This window comes from Scatophagus argus, chromosome 14, assembly GCF_020382885.2.
Source record: "Scatophagus argus isolate fScaArg1 chromosome 14, fScaArg1.pri, whole genome shotgun sequence".
Lineage (NCBI taxonomy): Eukaryota > Metazoa > Chordata > Actinopteri > Scatophagidae > Scatophagus > Scatophagus argus.
In genome coordinates this window covers 20,033,654-20,056,975 of record NC_058506.1, presented here as the reverse complement: position 1 = coordinate 20,056,975, position 23,322 = coordinate 20,033,654, and the positions used below count along the sequence as shown (strand labels likewise).

The 23,322-nt window shown below is 41.9% G+C and overlaps 1 protein-coding gene across 2 annotated transcripts in view; it reads right to left on the bottom strand.

Annotated features, from left to right (window-relative positions):
* The window catches only part of tmem132e (transmembrane protein 132E), a 306,518-nt gene that overhangs the window by 11,924 nt on the left and 271,272 nt on the right, over positions 1–23,322 (bottom strand). For both annotated transcript variants that reach the window (XM_046411784.1, XM_046411782.1), the window contains exons 6-7: positions 15,123–15,328; positions 7,317–7,596 (exon numbers count right to left, since the gene is read on the bottom strand). In XM_046411784.1, coding sequence (XP_046267740.1) covers positions 7,317–7,596; positions 15,123–15,328 — 486 coding nt within the window. The remainder of the gene's footprint in view (positions 1–7,316; positions 7,597–15,122; positions 15,329–23,322) is intronic.

The following is a 23,322-nucleotide window of genomic DNA, read 5'->3' as shown; positions in this document are numbered from 1 at the left end:
CTGAGGTCAGACCGAGTACGACTCCGCCAGCGAAAACTGTTTGCTCACGATTGATTTTCTGCTGTTTCACATTCTGTTCCACCACCGTGGCTGATATTTTCACAGGCCAATTAAAGCGACTATAAAGAAAATCTAATACTATTAAAATCAATATCGGTGACTGTGTACAAATGTCAAAACACAACCCAAAGATACACCAAATTGTACATTGATTGGCTAAACTAAAAAATGTAATCACAGAAACTAATCTTGTCCGGGGTTATGAGCCGTGCTGAAAACATGTCATATTGTGTAGGCGTTTATTCTTCAGCTGTCACATATCCAATTTCAGGGATATTTAAGAAAAATAAGAGTGCAGCTTTGGTAACAATGCTTGAAACTCGCTCAGTCTCTCGTTTGTGTTGTTCGGATCGGCTTGCATGGACGCTCAAAAATCACATAAACCATGTTAGAGTTTCCTGCAGATTATTTACCCCAAAGCACACACATTTCAGGACAAGAGCGGCAGCCAGTGACATTTAGTTCCCAATCCGTCGTTAAATACAAAAAAAAGAGGCTTGAATGTGGAGCAAAAGGACTTTGAGAGATATGAACGGAACGATTCATGATATGAGCCTTCACATAATGTGCGACTTAAAAGGGTGTACGTCTCCTTGTGAGGTGTTAGATTGCTCAAACTTCCTTTACACTCAGCTGCTGTAACTGCGCCTGCCACGAATTTTTATGTGTGATAATGTGTTTAATGAACACGTCTTACTGCTTGAGCCCTGCTTCTGTTAATGGCATTAAAGCCAGCCTGCTCTCACTCCCAGTGCAGCAGCTCGTTCAGCAGCCCTGGGCTTCACAATGTGATGCTGCAGGTAAAGTCCACGTCAGCAGGCTGTTGGGGAGGCCAACACCTGCGGCTGCTCTTGCCTTCCTTTCATGCAAATGAACATTTTTGTTGAAGGTGAGTTTAGCCAACTTGATCCAAGACTTTGTATTTAATTCCAAAATATTTGTCACTGTTTGAAGATAGTTACTAATTGTAGGATATGATGCAGAAGATTTTGATACACTACACAAAAGTATTGGGACACCAGACAATTCCACCGACAGACATTAATGACGTCTCATTCTAAACACACAGACAGCTTTGCAGCTCTAACAGCTTCCACTCTTCTGTGAAGGCTTTCCACAACATGTTGGAGTGTTTCCATTTGTGAGGTCACACACTGATGTTGGACCAAAAGGCCTGGCTCACAATCTCCGTTCCAGTTCATCCCAAAGGTGTTGGATGGGGTTGAGGTCAGGACTCTGTGTGGGCCAGTCAAGTTCTTCCACACCAAACTCATCCAACCATGTCTTTATGGAGCTTTGCTTTGTGCACTGGGGCACAGTCATGCTGGAATAGAAAAGGGCCTTCAACAAACTGTTGCCACAAAGTTGGAAGCATAGCATTGTCCAAAATGTCTTGGTATGCTGAAGCACTAAGATTTCCCTTCACTGGAAGTCAGGGGCCGAGAACAAATCCTGAGAAACAGCCCCACACCACACCTGAATTCAATAATAGAGAGGTATGTCCCAATACTTTTGTCTACATAGTGGATATAAGTCAGATGAAAGTGAAAGCACAAGTCACAGCTATTAATAAGAGCCCTGACAAACTGGTCAGTGACAGAATCCATGTAAAAAGTACTGTGTCTCAGAACAATCATCAGGAAAGTCAAATATGAAAAAATGAAAACTGAAATAACACGAATGATCATTTATTCTTTTTGCTGAGGGAAATTAAGTATCAAACCAAACAAGCTTTTGTCACATTAAAAATGAAATTCAGAAAGTGTGAGCAGAAGGATTTTCCCCCCGGCTGATATCAGCTTCTCATGTCTGTGATGTATTCCAGGATGTGCTTGCTGTACAGTACTTTACTTGCTGTACAGTACTGTACAGCAAGTAAAGTACTGCAATTTGGTTTTCCCTCATTCGCTTTTAACACAGTCGCTGATTTCAAAAACATTTGGGACGTGTTGCATCCAGTACGTGTAGGTGGAGGAAGTGTTAACGACGGTGTTAACATCACTGCATAAAGAGCAAGAGATCATCACTGAAAATCCCACAAACAGGCTACTGTGGCTGCACGTACAAATACCTCTGTCAAAGCGTCCACAGCTTCTCCTGTGCTTTTAAAAACAGACTGTTAACAACACATACCAAAGTGGAATGAATGCTGATTCACAGCCAGGTCGACTAATCAATGATGAATGTGTTCCCTGTCTGTTTTCGGCTTTTCTGTCTGCCAGGGCGGAGAGGTCGGCTGTAGTCATGTAGCTCCTTCCAGCCCAGCTCCAGGTGCTGCAGGCAGGGGAGGTGAAGTGAAGCACGAAAGTACTTACACTTTACATGTTCTTAAACTCGGAGCTCCTCTATCAGTCACCGTTGAGCACTGGGCTGTGTGTAGCTGTGTGTGACGCTCACGTTGGCGGCCTTCGCGGGAAGCGGCACTATTTCACCGATGCTTAAGGAAAACAGAAGATCAATGAGGAATCCGAGCAGCAGATTGACACTGACCAGCAGAGTTTCTGCACTGAACATGGGTGGGCGCTCACTCATGCTGGTGCATATTACTTGCATCACACTACATTATCTTCTCCCCACTACACTCTACGCTTCTCTTCTCAAACCTTGCTTTCAATAAATCATACTTTGGGTTTGCGGTGAAACAGACTATCGGTGGAGGATTCATTCATGCAAGCTGTAGATTTCATGGGTACCTCATACTGTCTACTGTAGCAGAAACACACCTGGGGAAAATAAGTCTAGACTTCCAGGCAACATAGCAACCTTACACACGTAATTAGACGAATTGGTTTGAGGCAAACAGTGCTCGAAACAGACCCTGAGAAGAGATCATTAATACCTTTTCTTTGCACTGAAAGCCCTTCCCCGTTCACCATGACTGATTTCATGGGTCTGGAGAAGGAAATTTAAACCTTCGGTTAATAAAAAGTATTTTAACTGTGCTTTATTACACTGATTGAAACTCTTGCCGAGTGAAAGCTAAAGTTGTCCTCTGCAAGAATTTATGTGAAAGTACATTGAAATCACAAAGTTCAGCAGTAAAAGCATGTCGTTCCCACTAATTGAGACACTTTAAATTCACACTGTATGCTCCAAAAATGCCTTGTGCCTGACTGGGAGACTGGTGGGAAATATTAACAATGGGAAAGTGACATTATATGAACTGATGGTTTTGAAAACACTCACTTTTTCTATTTGTTTTTTAGAAAGATTCACACTGCTTGATCTGCTTGGAAATTCACACAACTCGTATTTTTTTTGTTGCATGTAGTTGGGCAGATTTTCACTGCATGATTATGGCAAACTTAAAAATACAAGTGTAGGGAGGAAGAAAGACAGAGACAGTCTGCAGCCACAACTGTACTAAAGCATATTAAAAAGAACAATCACACTCAGTGAATAGTGAAAAGGCAACCAGATGAACTGAACTGATGAACAAAGGATCTTCACTGTGTTATAAATAAAGATTTGGGCTTGATGGACTTGGCTGTTTGCTATACAGGTAGGACAGGTAGCACACATATGAAGCACGTGACCGACATCAGGCAGCACCTGTGTCGCTAACAAAACTCCCAACAAAACACAATTCACTATTCAGAAGGAGAACTTTTACCAATTGAGCTGTGAGCCATTTTTTTTGTGGACACATATGACAGATCAATTTAGTCTGGTTACGCTTTGACTTCTACAAGCTCTAACCTTCATCTTGCAGAAATGATGGGCATTTTTCATTACACTTTCCATCAGTGTAATTAACACTGACTAGCACCGAGATGTATCCTGCCTTTTTATGCTTGTTTGCACAAAACGCAAAGTGCTTCTCTTCCAGTAGGATGGACTGATGAAATACAAATGTAATACCTCTTGAAACACAGAGGAAAGATGAAAACACGACCCTTGCTTTCAACTTTTACCGTCCCGTAAACTTTCAAGCAATTACACAGCTTCCCACGTTGCAAAGCAAAAGTGGGTGCAACAGCTGCAAAATAAACCTCTGCTCCCATCCCTGCAAGGCGAGTTTTCCCTCGACAGCTACAGAGCTTTGCAGAACAATCTGCTTAGTGTCCTTAAAGTCGCTCCAATCAAACGCTTCCGTTCTTAGCGGACACATTGAACTTTATTAGACAGATCAAATTATCAAGAGCCAGAAAGTGGGGGAATGACTCCCAACAAATGTCCTCGCAAGTGACAAATTGCTCTCGTGTACATGACATCTATGGATAGCGAGTGTGATGTGGGACTTTACATATAATTATGTGCTCATATATGTATTTCATAGCTATCCTGAGTGCATGTACAGAGACAGGCGTATTTTGATGGTGAATTTTACATCAATATCATGAGGCCAGCGCCTATATGACTGAATATTTTAATACACGGTGGATTTGGTTTTGTATTTGATCATTTGGAGAAACTGAGAGCAGAGTTTCAAAGAGGATATAACTCAAACTCTAAGAGCCTGACCATTGTATATAATTTACATGTTAAGTGAATATATAAATATGTATATAATTTACATATTCACTTAACAAACCAACTCCAGCTCGTGTTTCATATTTGAGTGACACAACTTCTCCACATTTCCATTTAAATCATCCAATGAGCTGCACTGTTTACATGTCGTATAGTTAATATTGAACTATAATTTTCTGGTGAGGTTAAAGATTCTGAAGATGAGACTCAAATCTATTTGTATTCTGGCGTCTGTCTTTGGAACAGTGGTTGATGTTTGCAGATATTAATGAAATAATCTCTGATCAGAGAACCAACTGTGAATTCGGTCCAAGTCTGTCTTTCCACTTTGAGCGGGCGGCTATTGTTCACTAATCCTTTGGCTTCAACCCCACAACTCCCACCAGGTCTGCTGGGTTCTTAGAAAGTCATCGTTCTGCCTTGTAATGGACATACCCTTTACAGAATAATCAAGATCGTTACAGTTTAACCTTTAAACTTCAGATATTTTCTCTTTTTCTGTCTTCAGTCACACAGACGTGTCAAATTTAAAATAGAAATGCTTCCTTCATGCACTAATCCCCAACCATCCTTCCTAAAAGACAGAAATCAAATGACTGTCTGGACTATTGCACAAAGTGGACAAAAGCTGCTCCGTTTCTTTATTCATATTTATGAGCTGGTGGACAATTTGAATCCGTCTCCTGCGACTCAAAGACTGATTCAAATTCTCTGACAGACTAAAAATTTCAGGGAGAGGACCATTGTTGAGCTGCAGACTGTTCATTTTCAGAAAATCGGCATAATAATTTCACTGTTCTTTGTAACATAGGCTCTGAGAAGTGGGAATCTTCTACTGTAACTTTTGTTGTAATTTCAGTTTTGTAAGCCATCAATCATTCATGTTGAAAGGATAGAAATTGGGCACAGATCTCATTTCTGTTTTAACACGAGGCTTTAAGGGATTTTTCAACTTGCCTGACACACTTCATTCATTCATTCATTCCTTTACACCATCAGTTCCAGTTCCAGTTTGGTCTCCGTGACCAGTGATCATTTGCGCTCAACATAATTAAGTCATGCCCTGCTGGCGTCCAGGGGATCATGTAAAACTGTGTCTCTCCAGGTGGACCTTCTGGTGGCACTGGAAAATCAACCAATCCAGTGAAATATCAACATCTGTTGGAGCACAAATTGTCCATTCATAGTTCCCAGACAATGAATCCCAGTGACTCTGGAGGTCCTGTTCTCTCATTCGCATTTGCTGTTGTGAGTGAGATGTCTCTGCAGATATTGGATAGGTTGCCACAAAAGTTGGCACACATATTCACACCCCATGTGTTCCTACTGCCTCGTCATTGCGACAAAATTTCAATTTGTTGAATATTTTGCAAACATTTTGGGCTAAATATATTTTTTTAAAATGACATTCCTGTTAGCTAAGAGTGTAACGATGCTGAATCCCAAATCAAAGTTGGGTTACAAATATCCACCCTCTCCAGGTGCAGTCCCGTCCTCAGTGACCATGGGACATGTACCTTGTTGGCGTCAGCATGCTGTCTTAGCAGCTTACATTAGCATTTAGCCTAAAGCACCACTGTGGCCAGAGAGCAGCTAGCTTAGCTGTAGACTCTTTTGAATGACCTTTGAATAGCGGTGAACTGATATCTGACAAGACGACATCATGTTGAAAAGTAAGCCTGAGGACCACCTGAAGGGAGACCCAATATTTTTATTTCTTGAACACTGTGATCAGGTAAATCAGTTCTGAGTAATCTAACATCTCCAGAACAGCTCTAGTTGTTCTCAAGCAATCCATACTAATGTTGTTTGATGGATCATTTCTGAACACCTTATTTATTAATTTATTTATTTGCAACTGCTGTGAGTCAGTGTGGCAAGTTACCTCTGGTGGTAAATTGATGTATAATTATTCATACCCTTCAACAGATTACAAATGATCCATTGCTCATTTAAAATGATGGATTGGTGACTTCTATCTTTCTTCCCTATTTTGCCATCATCAGACGCATCCATCAGGCAGCTATTCTTTCCCCTGACAGGCTGAAACTGTGATCTTTCACGGTGATCAAAACTCTCACCAACCGTTACTTCTCTCTGTCCCCATAAATGACCAGCGAAGCATCAGTAAATCACTGCACAGGAGTCATAACTCCTGCCGCTTCTTTTATAAGGACTTCTGAACCTGTCATGGCTGATGCATTTATATGCGCTTTACGTCAGGGAGCTCTTTTACTTGAGAGAAGTGGACATCAGAAGCAGCATGCACTTAGACACAGAGAGACAAAGAGTTTTCTTTCATAACAGAAGGAGAGAAAGAATCATGTTCATAGTTTAAGTCATTATCACCAATGCTAATTATCACAAGATACTGCCAGAGTTAATTTCTAAGATCTGGGAATAAGACAAAAAGAAGCACAAGCAATCAAGCCATCGGGTAAGTTTCAAACAACCTCCAGGTTAGACGTGTCTACAACCTGTCGATTGCCTGACTGCTGATTTTTCTTGCCTCGTCCCAATTTGTTGTCCCTGTTCCAAATTCAGCAGTTTATCTTCGTGAGGAAAATGTAATCACAACCAACCAGCAGAAATATTAATGAGCTTTAAGTGTTAAATCTTTCCTCCTCAATATTTATCATGCGTGTGGTAGCTGCAAAGGTCACGTTCAAAGAACACTTTGTCTGCTTCCACGTCTCTCACTCAGATGCATCATTTGTCATCGAAACATACTTGAATTTTCATGTGAACTCTTTAGCACTGAAGCATAAATGTGGCCGACTTACCTTCAGCACGGTGGATCCCAGCTCCAGACCCACCAAGACCGTCCTGTCCACCAACTCAGCTATCCTGGGGTCCGCCACCTTCAGGGAGTCCTGGACCAGGTCTGTGACATCCACCTGCCATTCGGGCCCCAGCATGGTGATGACCTGGTCGGTGCCTTCAGTAGAGGTGGTGTGGAACTGGGTCAGCACCTTGACCAGGGCCCGCTGGTACTGCAGAGTGCAGCCTCGACTCACCCGGCGCTCGTCGTCCTCGTCATCCGCGTCGCTGTCTCTGGTACTCCTTTGGATGGAGAGAAAGCGGTTAAAAAAAAATGAAAATGCATTAAATACTCCTGACAAATGAACACTACAGCTGCAAATATTTTGCAGCTGTGGAGTTTCCTGCAAAAAGCCAACTGAGGCTAAACTCAATATCAAGATTTTCTCAACATGTCTGGAACTGGCCACCAAAAGGATTGAGAACCGCCTCATAAAAAGCATTAAAAACTTTAAACTGCCACCAATCATAACTTGTCACTTCCGTGAATCGAGCAGCTGCTGCTAAATTATGCTCAGCACTGTGGCATGACGCTACCTCTCAATTTGTGCCTTCTGTTCTTAAGGGTCTCTACTGATTTTATAATTTGACATCATAACGCTGACGAGAAACTCGGCACCACTCCACACAAATCTATCACATTGTCTCTTCTAAAGTAGTTGCGATGAGAAAAAAGTCCTCTGAGCCAGCAGGGAAGGAAAGACGGGCACTAAAAAGCACAGTTTTGGACTCAAACCCTTCTTATTTCAAAGGATCCCTGGGCAGCAGGGTTAAACACGCCAGGTGCACCCCCCACCAAGCGCAATCTGCCCTACAACAACACGTATGAGTTACCCAATTTCCCTTAGCAGGCTTGACAATCTGCCAGTTTCTACCTGTGCTTAATATTTGCTTTGAATGAACTATCTGAACGACTTGAGATTCAGTGGAGGCAGCGAGGCTGTCGGCTACACACAAAGTACATATCCTACAAATCGATTCAGAGAACAGGTGCGATTGTTAGGCTAAGCACTTCTGTTGCGAGGTCTCATAAACGCTTAAAATACGTCCACTCAACAGCAAAGTGGATCATTGCGTGTATGTTCCCACCTGCCCCACCTACCGGGCTTAATCACTAATTCATGCCACCTCTCCACAACTCATCATTCCCACCAACACTTCAGCACTTTGCTCTGAAGCCAACTTTGCACTGGCAGGTTATGTAATGTTTAGGAATAAAAGGGCTTCTTCAAAAGGCCCCCACGGGTCATTGGTGGTACCTGCATGTTGCTCATTCAAGCAACTTTAACTTCACCTCATGAACCTCTTTCATTCCGATTAAGCTCGGGTCATGGGTTTGGGTCACTTTGGTGTCTATGGTTGGTTGAATTGGCTTGAAATGAATAAAATATTCAAAGGTCTTTCACAGTTACTGTGCTATATAGCAAAGCCAATACGAATTCATGCTTTGGACATGATTGCCCTCAGGTAAAAGCTAAAGAGACGGGGAGCGACTGTTTGATGACATTAGTCAGGGCAACTACGCACTGCATTAGCATAGACTGCATGTGTGCAGCCAATAAAATATCAACAAAACAAAATAATCAGAACAGTATGTAGCGTCAAGTAGCAGCCCTGCATATGGAGTCTGCGTCAACTGAACCATTTGGTGAATTTTTGTTTGTGTGGGAACAGAAATTGAGTAGAAAATGTAAGCAATTTAATGAGCAGTTAGTGGCACTTCACATCAATAAGGATGTGGTCTTTCGGTGCGGAGTTTGCATGTTTTGTCCTTTGGAGTTTTTCAAATTTTATTTTAAGGACAGTTCTGATTTTCTTCCAGATGGGTGAATTTGAGACTGTAAGAAGCTGTGAATGTGATTGCAGACTGTGGTTTTGTAGTAGTCATGTGTTTGGGAACCGTTAGATGTTTTTGTTTTTTGTTTTTTAAACTTTCTCATGTCTTTCTCAATTTAAAAAATAACACAAAACTGTTGAAATATCCCTTTACTTTTGCAAGAAAGTACCAAAGCAACCCCAAACCAACAAACCTAATCATGAGCAATTTAATGATGTTTTTTACATACTACATCAGCCTCAGAAGTAACATGATACGGGAAGACACTGAACTAAAACTGATGTAGTGTACTGATATGGTGCATTTTTCATCCAGTTCACATTAGCTCTGAGGTCTGGATGTCATCTGGACTTGCGGGCCTCTGTGTGTTGGAGACTGACAGTGCAGCTTCAGGACATGCAGTAGCTGCTGTAGTTAGGTAAGCGAGTTAACTCCACAGCAGACGCTGAGACTGCACACTCACTCAGTTACTCATTCAGTTAAAGGTAGAGAAAAACCCAATGAGACAGTAAGACTCTCTCTGTCTCTGTCAAGGAGTTTCACAACTCTTGGCTCAGGTCAGTGAAAGTTTACCTTCCTGAGTCTGTACCTGAAAATAAGGTTGATATTTTTCCTCCCCCAGAAGAAAATTGTCTGTTCTTATTAGAGTCTCTGATACAAACGTACAAGCTGAAGCTTCAGTGCACACGGGCTGCCTGCCCGATTACACTTTCCTTTTTTTAGACCATGTTACTGGATAATGCAGCCAGTGAGCAATTCTGCTGCACTGTAGCAAAGGCCCACTGCAGGCCAGGAGACCTTTGCTGTGCATGAAGCTTCACAACGTGTCACATTGCAGTGTGAAGGAATACAGGATGGAGAGACTGCAACAGAAAGGAAAATAAAAGAGTTAAGGAGGCGAAGGGAAAGAGTGTGGGAGGTCAGAGGCTGCGTAAAGGAGAGTCAGAGCGTTTGTGAGGACAGCAACTGAGGACTGAGAGGAGATAATGAAAGGACAATAATTCAGTCAAACAATAACAATCACAAATAGCAAAGTCTGGTGCAAACGATCATCCCTATTTGGCGTTCTTGGAGTGTGTTTGAGATGACTAACGAGCTGCATTACATTGCCTCAGAGTTCTTATTTCCCATCTAACTTAGTGGTATTATTTACAATGCCTCAAAAGCCTATGAAAACATCATCCAATTAATTACCATAGCACTCCCTTATAACTGCAAACAAACAATAGCAAGGTCAACACAAAGAGAACCTGCTCTCTAATGCCAGATCTATTGTTAGTCCAGAAAGTTAAGATGAAGTCTCACAAATCCGCTTGCTGTTTGTCCATTCTGTGCCTGCCTGGCATCTCTGCAGAACACAGTTTGCCAGTCTTGTAGGCAGTTTGTTGGCAGTGATCTTTTTTTGTTACGGGCAGATTTCCAGGCTGTTGTTTCGCAAGTCACAAAGAAGTCTGAACTGTGTGAACTGTGTGAACTGAAATGATACACTACGTCAAATTATTCACGATCATTCATGAGATAGAAAAAAAGAAAAAGAAAAACATTTCATGTCAGATGAATGAACTGTCTAAAGCCTAATTGGACCTTGTTTGGTCAGCATGAGAAGCTGATGTTATCACATGTGATAGCCACATGATAAGTGCCTGTGTGTGAATCTGTTACATGTGATAAATGTGCTGGTGATTCATGGATAGGTGCAGCATCGACACTTTGATAACAAGTACAATTACCCTGAAATGAGCTGTAGGTTGTTTTCAAAACAAAACAAATGCCCCTGAACCACAGTCAATCAAGTTGTGCAAACATAAGCAGGCAATTGATCCATTTCCCAGGCAGTAAAATATCTTTTCCAACAGAGGGTTTCAGAGCCAGCGACACGACTTGAGCCGACACCTCTGGGTTGTATGGTTATTACCCTTTGGTCTAAAATCCGTTGTAATTACTTCTTGATGCAAAAACCCAACATATCTCACATTTAACTAGCACCAAGTGAATTCTGTCCTGCTGTTTCGCTGCTACGGCAATGGATCAGGCAATAGAAGAAACAAAACAAACTAAAAACAAAGGCTCCCGTGGGAAGGCCAGCCTCGTCCATATCAACACCTTCAACAGCCCGCGTGTGGCACCGTCAACAATGATGGGAGCTGCCTTTGTCTGCAGTTGCCTGACGCTGCAACGAACCACAGGGAGAAGAAAATTACACAGACTCTGTAAATCCAAATGACAGCATGCAAGAAAGAAATGAATTCCTCTGGCCTGGCTGTGTGGCAATCATTGCAAACTGAAATCGCTCACAAGGGGTCTTTGATGACTTTTTTCATGAGGTGAAGTTATGTGCATAGAAAACATGAAGAATGCCGAGATTTATGTTTCAGAGAAACAAACTTTAAGACCAATTTGCTTGAAGCAACTAGTTCGACTATTGATATTCAGGGAATGCTGAAAAGCAAAGGTAATACTGTTATATGAGAGTCATATGAGGCTGTTGACAAACACCGGACGGACAGCGAACGCCACTCAAAATAACAAGGTCTGAGCATCTTGCAAATCTGATAGACGCACAAATGATTCCTCATCTGCAGGGCTCTACTTTAATAGGCTGCGTCTTTTACAATGAGTGAATAAAATGATTGAATGCAGCTAATGTGGGGATTTAAGACACGTTTTGCATGTCAAAATAATATGGACCATTACAGCCCATTGGGGATCTTTGAGAAATGAGGCTGTGCAAGATGTTTTCCAAGCACTCTAGGGCGTTGGAAATACCTCAGTTCTTCAAACAACTCTTTAAACACGCCATTTGCATTCAGGTTGGGTTGAAATGGATTTGGTCTTCGGTGATGTACTCCAGCAGCCAACGACAGCAGCCATCCGCGTGAGTGTTAATGCTCCCATTAAACATTTCCCAAATGAAGGTTTGTGGGCCTGTTTGTTACTGCTCCATGCATGACAAGAATGCTGGAATATTTTAATGAGCTCAGGTTCCTTAACCTAAGACCACATTTTTCATTGGGGTTCTGGCAGGAACAACCTTAATGTCCCTCTAGTGCTATTTTTTCCTCATCTAAAAGCGTTATATTTTTTACGCTTGGAGGGAGCAGCTCATTCATTTTTTTATTGCCTGCTGGATTCCTTCTATCGACAAAAGCCTCTATAATATTGACACGACTGGCCTTGATTCCTTACACTGTGCAGAGAAGAATTTCATAACGTTGAACAGGTGTAGATTCACTGGTACAGCTCATACCACCTACATTTGTCATGTTATTTCTTTAAATGAAATGACCTTTCATTTTCATATTGTTTTCTGGTTTATTTCTAATATTTTCTAATATTTTTGCACAAGTGGTTAAAATATTTGCAGTAACTTTGGACTTGGGATTTGAATCTCCTGTAGAACAGGAAACAGCAGAGAGTAATATTCACAGGGAAAAGCTTGTAAAGCTGAGTAAGTAGCATCATCAGTGGAAGCTCAGTGCCGACTGGTGTTGATTATGGGACCTGTGCGTGCTGTTTTCTCCTTGGCCTGACTTGCTCCTTCAGTTTTAAGTATTCTGCTAAACTTCTCAAACGCCTGAGACTTAACACACTGGAGCTAATTCAGCCTACATGTACATTAGCCTGGTTTAAGCAATAAAATATGGCTGTGCATGTGTACAACATGGAGCTTAAGGTGTTTTCTTGTAATGGTGTGGGGGAATTCTTTTTGTTTGTTGTTTGATGGACTGTGTTTGAGCTGTGCTTTAAAGAAGTCTTTCCAGAGGTTTGTCATTTTAGGAACTGTGAGTACTGGCAGCTTTACTGGGACACTCAATTTGTGTGTCATTATGTAGAATCTGTAAAGGCCAGTTAACTATGCTGCAGAGTGACTGCTGTGTAGGGAGCTGTGCAGGTTTTTAAAATTAACTCAAAAATACACGTATAAAAATAGACACAAAATAGACACCTTTTGCTATGCCAGCGGATTAGGTTGCCTCGCAATTTTTTTTCTAGTGTGTTTTGTTCAATGTCATGAACATGCGGGGGAACGGCGAGCAGTAGAGAGGAGCATGGAGGCCAGTGATAATAAGACGGTGGTTATTTCTTTGCTTTGGTTTCACTTTCAAGCTCAACACCGGCTGAAAGACGCCCGAGCGCTGCTTAAACGGAGACGGATGGAAAACAATTGACGTGCTAATGTCCGTAACTTCAGTGCCCGTCGTAGATCACATCAGAAAAGGGGGCGAAAATTAGTGTTTCCGTTGTGTCCATTAGCTACGAGTCATTTGACTTGGAAATGAATGCTGATTCTGGACTTTCCCACTGAAGACAAAGCAGATATTAGTGGGTGTTACAGAGTTTTTTGTCCCATGTCAAAGGGATTTAAGCATGCTGTATTTTCTAATTTATTTTCAATTTCCTTAACTTGTTAAAATGGGAGTTTGGTTAATGCTAATCAATGTGGACTTAAGGCAATACATGCAAAAAAAAGAAGAGTTGGCTGTGCTACAACAACTGTGACAAGTGTTAGACTCTGACCACCATTTTGAGTCCTGAGTAACACCACAAATTACCCGCCTGTTTGTCCAAAAGCTCTATTATCTGTCTGAAGCTACAACCAATATTCATTCAGAAAAGCTTCTGTGTGCAAGACAAATTAAGTCTGCATCTTGGACTTGTTGTATAAAAAGGGTTCGGGTGGGTATGACACAAACATGACAACCTTGTACATCAATTTGCACTTGAGAGCCTCATTGTACATTTCTGCCGTGTACCTGAGACAGAACATCTAATTGGAGCAAAACAAGCAACTACACATGAAATCCTGGATAACAGAGAAAAGGCTGGACTGCTTTTTAGTGTCTAATGTTTAGGACTGCAGGGTTCTGTGCTCTTTGGATAATGAGTCTTCTGGTAATCATGGGCCAGAATAGCACATCTGAAATATCTACTGCACCTAATGCATTCTGGCTCTGTTGCTTTTACCATGGGGTATAAAAAAAAAAAAGGAAACACAGCAATGAGGTTTAAGAATGCTCCCTTGAAACACAAAAGGATCTTGTGTTGTACTTGTATTCTTGATTATTAACAGATTAGTAGTTTTTTGTCATTTATTTTTCCCATTGACTGGTGAAGGGAAGCGTTTTTATGTCAACTACTTGTGACACCTCTGCAACAGCAATGAGATCCAACATGGCGACAAACCCGGGAGGTCAGGCAGTCAGACGCTTTGCCGACAAGCCAAGCACAAGTGGAAGCTGAACACTAAAACTCCTCATTAAACAGGAAAATCGTGTGCGCACAATTGTTATTTTGGGTAAACCGAAGCTGGAGCAGGAAGACAGCATGTGATCGGCAATCCTCCAGGAAGTGCACAGGGGTCTGAAACCAGTTTTGACATTGTGGCTAAATGGTGTAATTACGACGACACACATCAGCCCAAAAAGGAATCTCTCCCATAAATTTACATAGTGAACAAAGCAAATGTAAAACTGTAGACACATTTTTCTGAGCTTCACAAACACAGAAAAATGATTTATTTCACTACCAGAATTCCATCTGGAGAGTCTAGAAGTGCCTCACAATCATATTATTTTATCCCCATTCAAGTTAGTGGAGGGCCAAACCAGAAGTTAGTCCTTCAGCTGTTGGACGTCACCAGTGCACAAGCTCTATTGGCCGCACAATGTGGAAATTAATGGGAAGATCACTGATCGTGACCAGTAATGGATGGGATCTTGCCTCTGTTGCTGCTGTTGCTTATACATTCATGGTGAACCCTGATAAACAGGCACTAATCATTTTAATAAAGTTCATCATTGTTTCCTGTTGTCCTAAACAAGTTTTACTATATTACATGTGGGAATGGTGGCCAAAGCTATGTGAATAAGAACCAAGTTGTGCGAAATTTTAATTTCTCAGTAAGCTTACATGCATGCTACATGTGCCTCACCTTCGGTCGGGCAGAATGGGAACCCTCCAGCCTTTGATGAAGCTCAGATTGTTGTCAGAAAGCTCCACCTGCAGGGGGAGTTTGGGGACCCAGACGGTCAGCTCCAGCGGTGCGCTCAGGTGCTCGTAGCTGAAGATGACCCTTGCGTTCATGGATCCCCGCGTCTCCTTCCCATTGACAAACACGTAGTCGCAATTCATGGACACCTAGGAGAGATCAGGGTCAGAAGTCAGACCATCTATATGGTAATGGTCACATCGGCGGCAGACGAGCTAAGTGATTTGTGATGATATACAGCACAGTGTGGATGCAGCTGTCAGTATCACAATTCATCACAGAGCATCTCAAGGTTGACACTTTCAGCAGGGCGAATATACAGCAGGGATCTCTTAGGTACGTGAATGTGATGTAGAAGTTCAGGGAACATAAACCAGCTCTGCCAACACTTTCATATTGTCTTAAGGAATCAGTTCAACTAGTTTTAAAACCTTAGCTTCTCTTTCAGGATATATCAAATCAAATATCATGGCCACATGTTGAGAGCATCTAGCGTCTGTATCGTGACATAGGACAGACAGGACGCACGTGATGTTTGGATGAATTTGATTAAACTGAAAAGTGGGCTTGTCAAACAGAAACAGCAAGTAATGAAACTTAGCTGCTAAAAGCTGAAGATGTCATGATAATATTGTTACAACTGGATGGATCAAGCCCAACATAAGCACACACAGAAATTGAAAGAAGAAATTTTTTGTCATATGTAAGTTCACAATGTGATCCATAACGTGATCTTAAAGGGTTAAAGAAAACCACAGCTTCATCATTACATCTTGACAACCTACCCACTGACAGTACCAGAACTGTCTAATGATTACATCCCACTAGGAACAAGTGAGAAAAAACTGCATATTATGTTTTTAATTTGCGCTAAACAACTCTTAAAAATAGCCTGCGTGTTAGTATTTAGCCCACGGTCGACAAGGGCTCCAGAGTCGGCAAGTTTTCATTCCACCCGCAGACTCTGCAGCCTTGGTGGCACAGTGCTGAGTTCCACTGCTGTAAACAATACTTACTGGCTGTAGGCTATTCTCTAATCTAATTTGCATCTTTTATGCAGTCAAATTAGTGCTTCTAAGTAAGCCAGTGTTTGTTAAGCATGTACAGTGTGTATTAGGCATGCAAACCACGTCCTAACCCCACAACCTCTCCTGCCCATTCTCAGCGTAATGATCTATGAACAATTATACGGCACATAATATGCCAACCAAAGCTTTTAGGCAAACACATAACTCATCTCGTATGACGGCTGACAGCAGCATGTGACATTTCCCATGAACTTTAGTTCATAACACCTACATGGCACATTAATAAATATATTCACACATTTCACCTTTCGCGGGACATTCGTGTAATGTGATATAGTTTGTGACACAGTAATGACACTGAGAATGAATTCAATATATGGAAATTTCTAAATTTAAGTCTGAGCAAATGCCATTTTTAACTTAAAGTCATTCTTTAGCTTTCCCATCTTGTCAAAAAGCTCCAGCTCAATTTGAATTATCATAAATACTTGTCCCCCTCTAACGCTAAATTATTAACTGCAATGGATCTGGAGGGCTTTGCTTTTGGGCTCCCATCGAAGATTTATCTAGTGGTGGGAGGTAGCTGGCATTGTAATCAGAGGATCTAATCTCCCGCAAATGGAGGTCGAGCTGGCCAGTCTTCTCGGGGCTGGGGATTCATCATAACTGGGAGGAGGTCTGGGTAATATAATTCCCCCTGCATGCAGACAGGCCAGAGTAGGGGGAGGGGTGGGTGGTGGAAGGACTTCTTAGGATGACAGTCTTTCCCTCTGGTTCAGTTAATGCAATTTTGCAGGGTTTGACCTTATGGGCTACCACAGTATCCAGCTTTTGTGTGTTATTGCGCTGTCTGCTAGAGCAGTCTTATCTGTATGAAGCGAATTACAAAAGAAAGAAAAAGAAGTAACTCAACACGATGACCCCGGGCCACCTTGATTAATCACAGCGCGGTTTGCTGTATAAGAGTGAGTCTGCCTGTCATGTACTCCCTTCTGAAGCCACACTCGCATGCACATATGCACCCACTGAAAACGAGCCCTATAGCTGCAGTGCCGCTTCGGCTCCCGCGGCTATTGCTGCTGATAAACTTGGCCGGCTAATTGCGAGTCAAAAGCTGTTAGCAACTGTGGGTATCAGTGGCCCTGTGGGGGCTTGCTGAGGAGGGCTTTCACACACTGAGCCGCCACATGCCGACACACTGCTGCTAATGCGCTGTGGCATCTTCCATGGTGCCAGCAGATTGCCTGGGTGGAGACAGATCATCAGGACAAGTGCAAGTGCTGCCTGCTTTTTGGTCGTGCACCAGTCACATGATGCAGAGTGAAGGACTTGCTGGGTTAATAAAGGTGAAAACACCTCAGGACCTTTCACACATCTATTCCATAACATTAACTGAAATGATTTATCAAACGGTTCCAGTAAAGGCTGCAGCATCTGCCCTTCAAGCACACAATGTCCTAATGGCTTTTTATTATGATGGGACCACTCACACAGCACAACTAATACGGCAAATTCGCCGTTCATCCACATTCTGAGCCAATAGTTGAACACATTTGTTTACTTAATCCAGTGTGGAACTTGAGTCATAATGTTATTCCATCCCGCGCAGTCAGACAGCCAAAACAAATTTACTGCCATTACATCATTGGCTCATTATTTACACATGACCCCTCAAAGTGGTACTTCAGTAATTTAGTATTGAACCTCCACAAATCTGGGGGCCTTACAAGAGACAGAAATAAAAAAAATGGTCAAAATAAATGCAGCAGAGGTAGAGATATCAAGATCTAAAACCACTGGATCCTGCATTTCCCATAATGCAGCTGCACAGTGTATTCCATTCAACTGCTAGACCCCTCCTGCCCAGTACCCACATCTTTCCAGGTCCAGGCCACCAGTGTGTGGCACAGACTGTGTGTTGACCTTTATTTATGTTTTTTGGCCTCTTGGGGACAGCAGAAGCAAGTTTGCTGTGAACACATCATCACATTTTACATTTAAATGGCAAACATCCAACACTTGAAGTGCAACTTAATCATTCTTTTGGAGTCATGTTTCTGGCCACCTGGTGAATTTAAGTCCAATATTCACTCTTTCAGCTACAGAGACATGTTTACTGATTATGACAGAGGAAAATCAGGTTGTAATTCATAATTCAGAATTTCATTAATAAACCAGTATTGTGTCTGAATAAAATAAGCAGAAACTCAACAAGGAATCATTAATGTGAGCAAGAATGTGTCACTGCAATGACACCTTCACTATCTCATGTCCCATTTTGATGTTTTCTCTGGCTATGTGGACGGGTTTTATCTACTGGAAGTGGAAGATGGACACCTGCAAACGCTCGTGACAGCACAATATATATATTTTTTAATTTATAGTGTGGTGGGCATTTTGCTTTTATTTGACAGCAGGAAAGGTCACAGAGAGAAAGGGGCAACATGCAACATACTGGACTGTATGTCACAGATGTACCAGCCACCTGGTCAACCTAAAGCTAAAGTGAAAAGACAAAAATACATAAAACCAGATGCAGAAAAATGGTGCAAAATATTTTTCACGTTGGAGGAGCAATTATCCCAGAGGGGGTCAGAAATGAACGCTCAGCTGGGCTGCTTGAAACCAACTTTGTTCCAGAGTTGTTCCTATAATGTGATTTCCTCCAAGTCTATCAAGCAGGCTACAGGACGTCAAGTGATTTTCCAACCCACGTTTCAATGTCAGCGACACTCGTGGCAAAGAATAAATAACCGCAGGAGAAAAATGAAGCCATCTCGATGACAATCCATGACATGTGTCTCTAAACAGAAAGCGCAATTATCTCGGATTTTCAAATTGAAATATTCACTAAAGTAATTGCCACAACATTAAGCCAAATAGTCTTTCCAGTTAGGCATAACATATGTATTAAATGAACACTGAATGACAGCTGACATATAGCTAGCATTACTGCGCTTGTGTCTTGGAGCTGTTGTGAAGCATTTCTTCATGTGATGGATGCGTGCTGCCTTCAAGAGAAGTGTGACCAGTGAGTTCATTTAGCCCTGTTAGCTAAATGAGCCAACCCCCATTAGCCTGTTTGTAGGATTAATGATGCTGAGTGTGAGGATGATCTGTTGTTCTGGAAAGCTGGAACTTTGGAGCCTCTCGTCTCTTGGAAACACTTTGGAATTCTCTCTCTCTCTGTATATATATCTATCTATCTATATATATATATAGATAGATATATATAAATTCTGGACATGCCTAAAGCATACAGCCTATTTGGATGACATAAAACACTCAGGGATGAGGGATGTTTTCAGCATTGACCTGAGTGCTTGTTGTGGGTCCAGATGCTATTGATTCTTACCTTCTTCAGAATCTATCACGGTTGCTACAAGAATTTTACTGTATGAAACAAATCATTCATTACTTGACTTAAGCTTTATCAGTGTTTCAACATATACCTTGCTGTCTCTACTTCCTGGTGAAATGCATGCTGGTTTTGACACGTGCATGTTGTGTTGGTGGTGGTGTGGAGGGTAAAGGTGGGAGGACTGGCTGAGGACACAGCAGGGTGTTTGTGCCAGTTCACATTTGCATATTTTTTTTTATAAATTTAAAAAAAGTGTTTCTGTGTACTTTTAAAATTCAGTTGAATAGAGGTGGAGGTAGAGATCTAAAAGACAGACAACTGCACAGAAAATTAATGCAAAACTAGCTTATAGGGTAAAAAACATTTGAACACCTGAACCTTACACCCTTATGAATCATACTATAGGCCTGAATATGCTGCTCTAAATATGCTGCTCTTGTAGGAATGTTTTCCAGAAGAAGTTGTATCCTGGCTGCAGGGATTTGCTCCCATCCAGCTACAACAGCATCAGTGAGGTCCCACACTGATGTTGGGTGATAAGGCCTGGCTTGCAGTCAATGTTCCAGTTTATCCAAAAGGCTTTGAAGGCGGTTGAGATCAGGCGCCGACCAGCTGAGTTCGTCATTCGAGCGATGAGCTGCGGGGATGTTTAAGCCAAACTGTCCCTGGCCTTATTAGCTAATTTCTCAACTTTCAGAAGCTCACATTTGGAGCTGAGCTAAAGGTGTGTCACACTCACATGCAAGTGTGGCAATGAAGAAGGAGCCTTCAGTCAGGTTACAGTGTGTGTGCCGGATGACCACAGGCGTGAGATGTGATGTGCAGACACAAGGCCTTATCTCTGTCTTCAGATGGGTTATGTGAGTCACAGTGCCAGGGGAGAGGATGATCAGTCGGGGCGTGGGGGTTGGTCTGTGTTGCTTATGATGGCCAGCAAGTTCACCCCAACCGTCTGATGCACTCACAGCCTCCTTTTTATCATTTCACACCTTGTACAACTGTGGTGCCTTAATAATTTTGCCTGCACATCCACACACACAGAGCTACAACTGTGCACACACAGGATTGGCTTATCTCCTATACGCTCTTGATGCACACTGCAGCTTAGTTATTTCCCAAGAAAAAAGAACTAAAGAAAATAAAAGTTTCAGTAAAGAAAAATGACAGCCTCTCACCTATTTTTACTCTCAAAGTTGGGGAAAAAAAAAAACACGACCGCCTGTGGGTTTGCAAACATCTAAATGAGAAGAATGCTGAGCTGAAAATAAAGCTTTATTCAGGGAAGAAGTCCTGAAAATAACTTTAGTTTAAATGCAGTTAGAGTTGTAGCCACAAGTCACGAGGCCGGCAGGAGATGTGAAAAGGCACTGGAAAGCTTTGTGGTGTGTGTGTGTTTTTTGGACCACTCACCTGCAGTCCTCAGGTGAACAAACACAACCGCCATAACTAAAACAAGATGATCTGATCAGAATAGATTTGCACGACAGTAATGTGTGAGATGTCATAAAAAAGTAACCCAAACAGTAAGCCGGAAGTAATGGAGTGTTCCTCCTTCGCCGGACTCTTTTTATTTCTGTATTCTAGGGGACGTTTTATTGAACTGTCATGACTTGTGTATTTCCTGGGCCTGAAGGGCTCATTTTAAATTAGCCTCGAACGTTCAATGGCAGGAGCACTGAAGCAAGCCCACTCAATATCACACAGCCCAGTGCCTTGTCTTTAATGGATAATGAAAAATGATAAACGACGTGCCGAGGAGAGGCGTCCCAATGCAACACCTGTTCTTTCCTATTGACAGTACAGTACAACTGGAAACGCCATCCCGCCTCAGAGAAACACGTCTACACAGGAAACTCACGCATCTGAACCCTGCTACGAGTTAAATTCACAGTTTAATTTGTTCTTTCTCACATATCAGAATCGCATTGCAGTGAACATCTGGGTTAGTCCTGTATATCAGAGTGAAAATATATTGGACAGATACTGGTCTTTTAATAAGAGCAGACACTATCCAGTCCCAAACGATATGAGCGAAGTCGGTATCTGACAGGGCTTTATGGTTTCCTGGTCTCAGTCTGTAAAATTGACAATCAAACTTGCCTCACCTGACCTTGAGGTGCTGCTGAACCACCCAAGAGGATTTCATTACTTTGACTTCATGTGAAAGTTTTATTATTCAATGAACAAAAGGCTCCTTGATACAGACTGAATTTAGTGTTCTTCAGAGATAAGAAATTAACGTGGTCAGATTTAAAGATTTCTGTTACTGGGACGACTCACAAGCCTGACAAATCAAAGTTTATCAACCTGTGAGTCACGTCTGGTCCCTGGTGGCGGTTTTCCACTGAGTGCCGTTTGTTCTGTATGCACAATAACGTCGTACTATTAGCATTACTTGTATATACACCTGCTATATATATCGTTATACTATATTTTGTACTTATACCTGCATTGTCTTCTGTAATTGGTGTACATGTACATACTGACTGAGTGTTGAAGAAATGAGACAGAGTATAAAATGGCTCAGGGAAACCAGGTTGTGACCAATGGACCGACTCACTGGTTGAATAAATCTTTAGTTTAGTTTTGAACCATCTGGAGGAGTTCTGACAGACAGGGTGACAAATTTGGACATCTGGCCGCTGGCAGAACTTATTTCTTCACAAAATACATGCTGGGACGGTTAGCGTCCCCCTCCTGGTAATTAGAAAGTGGATGTAAGGCAGCAGAAACAAAGCACAATCAACATCCTCATTCATCATGCTGCCATTTCCAGCCTTTTGTGCAACAAACACTGTTGTCAGAGAAATGGATGAAAACTTCTTTAGAAATATGAGGCACACCTTTTAGAAATCTTACGTACTTTGCACAAAGAATGAAGAATGAAGAACAAAAGGTAACATGGGCTCAAAGTAAAACTCACTGCAAGTGTTTTTAACTTAAATTTGAAGTTTTTGTTTCATCCTTGAAATCCTTTTGTGCATGAAGTGAAACACATTTTCACTTTGGGTTTCATCACGTGTCCTTCATGTGATCAGGAGGATTTTGTCGTTCATAAAATGCCTCAAACCAAGCTGCTGTTTGCGATGTGGATTCCAGCGGGTGCTTTCATTCGAGTACTTTATTCAGTGCTAACTTGTCAGCTTGTTGTGCAGATTTTTTTTATCCCCACATTTATTGTGCAAACCCTTCATTATACTTCTTTTTCTAAGTGGTTCCTTTATTGTTGTAACCAATTTTAAATACTGCCTCTTGAGGAGAAGTTATTATGTAGTGTTATTAGAGCTTCTATGAGAGCAGGTTTAAAGCAGTATTACCGCTACTTACTCCATTTAAAGTCACATGTCCCCTTACACCATCACTTTTAACATGATCAGCAGTGCAACTGGCACCGCCGACACCCCAGTGTACTGTCTATACAATTATGCAATCTGCCTATAGCACAATCTATTAAGATCATAATTGACTGGAGGAAATAATAACAGCATAATCACAGCCTCTAATGTGCTCTGCCAGTTGTTGTGATCCCACTTTAATTTATTTAATCAACAGACAAGGTTTGATATTGTACTCTCAGCTTGGATTCCCTGTGAGCGCGAGCTGTGATTGTTCCCCGCGTCCTGGGACACCCGTGTTACATCTGCCTGCAGCCATCGCGCTTAAGTGAACAACCACAGGTGGCTGACTTTGCACTGCAGCACTTCGGGTGAAGAGAACGCCGTAGGTGCATCAAAGAACGTTTACCGGAGCTTTT